Genomic DNA, 7,109 nt, shown 5'->3' with positions numbered 1-7,109 from the left:
GCTTACCTCACGCTTGTATCATCCTTTCACCTTTCACATTTGCAATGGCTTACCTCACGCTTGTATCATCCTTTCACCTTTCACATTCACACTTAACCGATCATCCTTTCACATTTGCAATGGCTTACCTCATCATCCTTTCACATTTGCAATGGCTTACCTCACGCTTAAATTAAGCTGTGATCTTACCTTCCATCTCTATGCAGCAGTTTGTATGCAGCAGTTTGTATGCAGCAGTTTGTATGCAGCAGTTTGTATGCAGCAGTTTGTATGCAGCAGTTTGTATGCAGCAGTTTGTATGCAGCAGTTTGTATGCAGCAGTTTGTATGCAGCAGTTTGTATGCAGTGTCAGTATTTCGTTTTATTATGTCTGCCATCAGAGCTTCTTGGCTTGCAGTAAGGTTAGATATCACAAAATAACGTACACTCAACGTACACGCAGTTAAAGTTTTATTGAGGCGACACACAAATTTGGTACAGGGTATTTTGATGGTGAGTGATGGCCCCCAGGCGGCCGCCTACTCTTGGTGGGACTGCTCCTCCACGCCAGTTGCCCTCTGCGCGCCCCCGGTTCCACCTCCGGCCGCGACGCCCACCCCCACCGGGACGGCGACGCCGCCCCCGCTGGGGGCGCGGCTGGCCTCCCGGCTCTGGCCGCGCTTGTCAACCCTGCTCTCCAGCGACGCCGCGTCGGACATGTCGTCGTTGCTGCAGCGGCGGCGCCGCCTCCTGCACGAGCGCCTCCTGCGGCGGCAGCTGCGCCGGCGCCGCCTGCACGATCTGCGCCGCCTCCGCCTGCAGCTGCGACGCCGCCTCCGCCTGCAGCTGCGCCGCCTCCTGCGTCTACAGCTGCGGCGCCTCCTTCGCCTACAGCTGCGGCGGCGGCGCCTCCTACAGCTGCGGCGGCGGCGCCTCCTACAGCTGCGGCGGCGGCGCCTCCTACAGCACAGTCCGCGGTCGTTGGCGGCGGTCGTGGTCGTGGCCACCTGGTAGCGCCCGCTGCGGACAGTCAGTGCGCCGGCCTCCACTCCTTTCTTGAGGGTCAGCGCCAGACGAATCTTGTCGAACTGTCGAGAAGTAAAACCGCTCGTGTTATCGACCGATCGACTTGCGTTATCGACCTCTCGACTCGACTCACTGACTCACCTCTTTCCCCGCGGGCGCTTCGTCGTTGAGCCGGCCGAGGATCTGCTTGGGAGAGCTGCCGCGGACGTCTGCCATGTCGCGGACGGCCCTGAGCACGCGGGTCAGCGGCACCCTCCGGCGGCCGGCGGCGGCGCCTGCTGTTCGCTGGACGTCAGCAGGCATCGTTCACGGGTAGGATGTGCGCCTGGGTGACGTCACGTCTCGAGATCTAACTTCCCTCGTCCTGGATGATCGAGTCTAGACTGCCGCCGCTCACTGCCTCTGCTCTTTCATTTATAGACTCCCGACAATGAACTGGGTGATTTCCGTAGAAACGCAAGGTGACGTTACGGAAAGTCTTCTGTTGAGCGTCATTGTTCCACATGTCCTTTACGTAAAATTGCCACACTCTAAATAACAAATTAGGAGCATCCCTAACACCTCTCACAGTAAAATGTAAACTTTTACAGCCTGAAATGTCACACTTAATAAAATATGCCAGGCCATTATGCTTAGGTCGATTGGATTTCACGTAAAAACCCAAAGTCTCGTCCCTGTCTGCGGAGGTCTTTTCAAGGGGGATCGTAGCTTCTTTGAGTGTCCGATTCATACCCTGGCTCGCGACTGACTGCAGCAAAATTCTGTTTATGTGTGCTCCCGCACTGTGGCATACTTTGAATACCCTAGCGCAAGTAGCCGTCGTCGATTTCCGCTGGCCGCGGTTGCTATCTTGCTCGCGTCTTCTTCGGCACCGGAATCCAGATGTCGTTCAGTTACACGCCCTCCTGCTTCTTACTGAAATTCCTGGGGTGTTTAACAGTCTACATGGCCTAGCTCTGTAGCCTTTCATGGTATCATCTTGTGGCCACAAGTCGTTGAGTCTTATTAAAATGAATGTGATGGTCTCCTGGCTGGAAAGCATGTTCGGGAACAGCTGATCTGTCAGTCTCTCACTTCTACAGTTGCCCTTGTACTCTTCTAGTCGTTTTCTGACCGTTCTTTTTCTAGTGCCGACGTACATCTCCCCACAACTACACGGAATCCTGTAAATTCCTGCTTTTTCCAGCGGTTAGCGAGTATCCTTGACCAATTTTAGGTGTTCTGTATCCTCGGGGTGGGTTTGTAGATTACCGCGATGTTCTGTTTTGTGAATATTTCCCTATGCGGTCAATAACGTGCTTAATGAACGGCAGGAAAACTGCTGCAGTTAGTAGCGAGTCAGTGAGTGAATCGGACACTCTAAGAAGTTACTAGCCCCCTTCTAAATATCCTCGGAAGGTGGGGACGAATAGAGCGCTCCACGCCGTTCTTAACGAAGTGAAAATTTTCAGACGTAAAAGTAACTATGTCCGTTCCCCAACAGAGTGCTGTAGCACCATAACTATCCACTATCTATAGGAATGACCTGGTGAGGCGGTTTGCGGGTGATGCTCTTGCATACAGAGAAGTCCCAATGCTAGAAGATTGCAGTTAAATTTAGGAAGGCCTGCAGAGAATCTACGCTTGGTGCAACGATTGCCAGTTGACCCTCAACACGAATAAATATAACGCATTGCGCGTAGATAGACGAAATGTCCTATTATAAGGTGACTGTGTTATTCAGAATTCCCGGGTTCGATTCCCGGCGGGGTCAAGGATTTTCTCTGCCTCGTGATGACTGGATGTTGTGTGATGTCCTTACGTTAGTTAGGTTTAAGTAGTTCTAAGTTCTAGGGGACTGATGACCATAGTGCTCAGAGCCATTTGAACCATTTGTTGTTCAGAAGTGTTGTCTCCTTTGAAGGCTGAAATTCTTGTTGCCACGTCTCGCGATCAATTTTACATTCTTTGACAGTAAAAGGACACTGGGCTCTAGGCCTATTGCCTGCTGTGGTTTTGGTTCTTTTATCTGTCCATGTAGGGTTTCTATCGTTGCTCTTGGTACACCAATGCGGTGCCACCGTCCAGAGTTCACTGTTCCCATGTGTCTTGGAAGTTGAGTCTGAGGTGTTCGAGCAGCTTCATGGCGTGTTCTTTGATCAACTCACCTATAATGACAGCACTGAGTTCGTTATCTAGTTCTATCCCTCTTGTCCAACGAGGTGCTTTTAAAGGTAAGTCTTAAACAATTGTTTTTGTTGATTTGCAGGGATTTAATTTTTTTGGCATGCTTTGCCCCAGGATAAATGCCATAAGCCATGCTTGGTATCATTAGAGCAGTATATAGTTTTGGTGTTCATATTGTCACACCCTAGTAACGGATACAAAGCATGAATGAGTCTGATCATCTTATCCTTATTCGTATGTGCAGAAAGAATATGAGTTTGTTCTCCAATATAACACCTAAGTGCCGGACTTGGTCAGTTCATTGAATTTCCGTATTGTTAATTAGCAATCAGTCCCGCAGATCAGGTCTTCTTCTAGTGGACATGACTGCACGGGTCTCATCTGCGATGAGTCGAACCACTTACACTCTGTTGTCTCTAACGTCGAATGATCGCTGAGTTCACTCGGCAGCTGCTAGTGTGCAGAGCTGTATCGTCCGCGAGCTGTATCATCAAAATTTGCGGCAGTGTGAGCACATCATTAACGTACAGAATAAATGGTGTGGGAGATAACACAGATCCCTGCGGAATTCCTTAGTCTTGGTACTTCGTGCTTGATCTTGATACGAAGCTGTCCATTAATTTCAGTAGATAGTCATGAACGACGCCCAGAATATTCGTTTTTGGCATAGCTTGGTGTGCCGCACTTTATCTTAGGCCTTTTCTATGTCAAGTAATACGCCTGCGGTGTAGCAGACGCGATTCATGTTGTATCCAACATACTCTTGCACTCTTAATGACTGTAACTTTGAAGACAATTGTGAGTAGAATGCGAACTGTTCCGGTCTAAGTACTTCGCTCTCCACAAGAGATTGCCTAATTTGTGGAGAATAATCCTTTCAAATATCTTAGACATTGTTAGCAGGAGGCTTGTAGGTCTGTGATTTATGGGGTGCGTTACTTTCTTAACAGACTTATGGATTGGTACCACTCGTGAGATCTTCCACGCAGTAGGCAAGTAGTCATTCGTAAAACAGTTATTAAATACGAGGGTTGGAACTGAAATAGTGGCAACTATTTATTCACAACCGATACAAAAGAGTTACATGTTTGCACCTTTTACTGTCCTTCAAAGTAGTCACCAGCGTTGTGTAGAACCCGTTGCCAGCGATGTGGAAGACGTAGCATACCGTTAGCAGAGCCTGTTCTGTTGATGGTGCGAATGGAGCGGTCTACTGCCTGTCGAATCTCTGGAACAGTTCTGAAGAGAATGCCACGAAGTGGTTCCTTTCTTCTTCGGAATCAAATCAAAGACACAAGGACTTCAGTCGTATGAGCCCTAACTTCTCATATCTTGTCTTAGTGCTCCTTAAGCGAAATGTATGTCGGCGGCAGCAGGATCGTTCTGCAGTCAGCTTCAAATTGATGATTCTCTAAATCTTCTCCAAAGTGTTCCTAGAAAACAACGTCGACTTTCTTCCACAGAATCGCATTTGAGTTCCCGAAGCATCTCTCTAACACTTGCATGTTGTTTGAACCTACTGGTAACAGATACAGCAGCCCGCCTCTTAAGTGCTGTCTACCTGTAATCCGGTCTCGAGCAGTGCTAAAGATTGGATCGCACCAGCGTCCTATATGCAATCTCCAACACAGATGAACCACTCTTTCGTAAAATTCTCCCAATAAATCGAAGCGGACCATTTGCCTTCCTTGCCGCATTCCTAACACATGCTCGTTCCACTTCACATCGCTTTGCAACAAACAAAAGTGTACTTGTTCCTTAAACTACTGTAACCCAGAATGATGTATTCTGGGGTTATCAAAATACCCCTACATGGGGAAACGATGCTATCATGGGGTAACCAAAGTTACTTCGATAGTTGCATGGTCAGCAGTCGGCTTTCAGTCGTGCACCGCCTTCATGCACTGGTCAATGGTCCGCTATCCGAGTTCTATACTTCCGCTTTGTGGTATTTTGTGTTGTATAGCATCCATCAATATCGCAGCCCAGGGTGAACTCTTACAGCCGACTGACACTTAAAGCTACATTCCAAGTCAAACATGCATGACCACAAACTATTGAAATCGAACAATTCATTTGCGAAGAGCTAAATATTTAAACAAGGTGACTGTACCAAGCAGGACTATTTCAATATTATGGGTTTATTTTTCCTATTTGTCAGCATTAACTTCTATTATCCTACATTAGGAGTCAGATGCCATTTATGACACCAACTAGAAAATTTGTGGAAGTCAAGTTGTGTCAGCCTACAGTCACTCATCTTCGACACCTTCCTGTACACCACAGCATCTTCAGCACCACAGCATCATCAACAAACAACCGCTACGTATAACAGAGAATAGTTGTGGTCCTATCACACTTCCATGGGGCGCTCCTGATACCGGTCTCCGATATACACTAGCTGTCGAGGACAACATACTAGATTCTATTCCTTCAAAAGTCTTAGAGTCACCCAAATACACTCCTGGAAATGGAAAAATTGGTACCACTCGTGAGATCTTCCACGCAGTAGGCAAGTAGTCATTCGTAAAACAGTTATTAAATACGAGGGTTGGAACTGAAATAGTGGCAACTATTTATTCACAACCGATACAAAAGAGTTACATGTTTGCACCTTTTACTGTCCTTCAAAGTAGTCACCAGCGTTGTGTAGAACCCGTTGCCAGCGATGTGGAAGACGTAGCATACCGTTAGCAGAGCCTGTTCTGTTGATGGTGCGAATGGAGCGGTCTACTGCCTGTCGAATCTCTGGAACAGTTCTGAAGAGAATGCCACGAAGTGGTTCCTTTCTTCTTCGGAATCAAATCAAAGACACAAGGACTTCAGTCGTATTACTGTTCGTTTCTGGAGCATCACCTGTGACCAGTTTTGCGAAAGAAGCGGCGACACTTTCTGCACAACCCACCCATCATTTTGCACGACAATCCGCGGGCGGTTACAGCGCAAGCTGTAGCTGCTCTGTTCGGTCAATGGGACTGGGAAGTACTGTACCATCCACCATACTCCCCGGACTTAAGTCATTGTGAATTTGATTTGATTCCGAAGATGAAGGAACCACTTCGTGGCATTCCCACCAGAACTGTTCCAGAGATTCGACAGGCAGTAGACCGCTCCATTCGCACCATAAAAATGGTTCAAATGGATCTGAGCACTATGGGACTTAACATTTGAGGTCATCAGTCCCCTAGAACCTAGAACTACTTAAACCTAACTAACCTAAGGACATCACACACATCCATGCCCCAGGCAGGATACGAACCTGCGACCGTAGGAGTCTCGCGTTCCGGACTGAAGCGCCTAGAACCGAGCGGTCATCGAGGCCGGCGGCACACAAAGTACCCTCCGCCATACACCATAAGGTGGCTTGCTATGTATTAGTACAGATGTAGTATATGTTGATGTAGATGTGGAACATATAGTTGGGAAGAAATTCTGAAACCCTATCCTCACATGCGACTCGCAAGAGTACTATTCCACCTCACATTGACAGCTACGAGGGCTCCGATGGCCACAGCAGAGCCTCACACCTACGCCGTGGTATGACCTGGCGGTGTAAGATCCATCACCAGGCGTGCGCAGGTAAGGTGTTAATCATGTGCCGTATGTGAATCACAGTCAATAAAAAATAGGTCGCAAAGTGAAAAATTCGTATTGGGAGGAAAGCATGCAAGACTTAATCTTAGAGGAACATTTTTTTCACTCGGCGTGAGATTGTACTTAGTTCGCTGAGTGGAATGTGGCTGTAGCGACTGTGAGTACACTGCAGAATCATATCTGTGTTGTTGATGGCGGTCATTGAAGATTACATAGCCTACTCCTCTCTAACAGCACCAAAGAGGCAGCCGGAGCTAAACGTCCTAACGGATGGTTCACCATCAGCAGTGCATCTTGGTCTCGCTCCAAGAGACACTGCAGAGAGATTTGGAACTTATTGTAGA

General features: G+C 48.0%; 1 protein-coding gene across 1 annotated transcript; it reads right to left on the bottom strand.

The window, feature by feature from the left end:
- Positions 1 to 446: 446 nt before the first annotated feature.
- Positions 447 to 1,395, bottom strand: LOC126336857 (arginine/serine-rich protein PNISR-like). Its single transcript, XM_050000953.1, has 2 exons — positions 1,147 to 1,395; positions 447 to 1,067 (listed from the first exon to the last, which is right to left on the bottom strand). Exons 1-2 carry the CDS (start codon positions 1,306 to 1,308, stop codon positions 519 to 521), a joined length of 711 nt encoding a protein of 236 aa, XP_049856910.1. The 5' UTR covers positions 1,309 to 1,395; the 3' UTR covers positions 447 to 518.
- Between the last annotated feature and the right edge of the window lie 5,714 nt (positions 1,396 to 7,109).

This window comes from Schistocerca gregaria, chromosome 2 (genome assembly GCF_023897955.1).
Source record: "Schistocerca gregaria isolate iqSchGreg1 chromosome 2, iqSchGreg1.2, whole genome shotgun sequence".
In the NCBI taxonomy this organism is placed as follows: domain Eukaryota; kingdom Metazoa; phylum Arthropoda; class Insecta; order Orthoptera; family Acrididae; genus Schistocerca; species Schistocerca gregaria.
This window is presented reverse-complemented; position numbering and strand designations above follow the sequence as displayed.

Coding starts and splice junctions, on each gene's coding strand:
- LOC126336857 (XM_050000953.1), bottom strand. CDS start 1,308: ATGCCTGCTGACGTCCAGCGAACAGCAGGCGCCGCCGCCGGCCGCCGG. Junction 1,068..1,146: donor AAGCGCCCGCGGGGAAAGAG/GTGAGTCAGTGA, acceptor ACTTCTCGACAG/TTCGACAAGATTCGTCTGGC.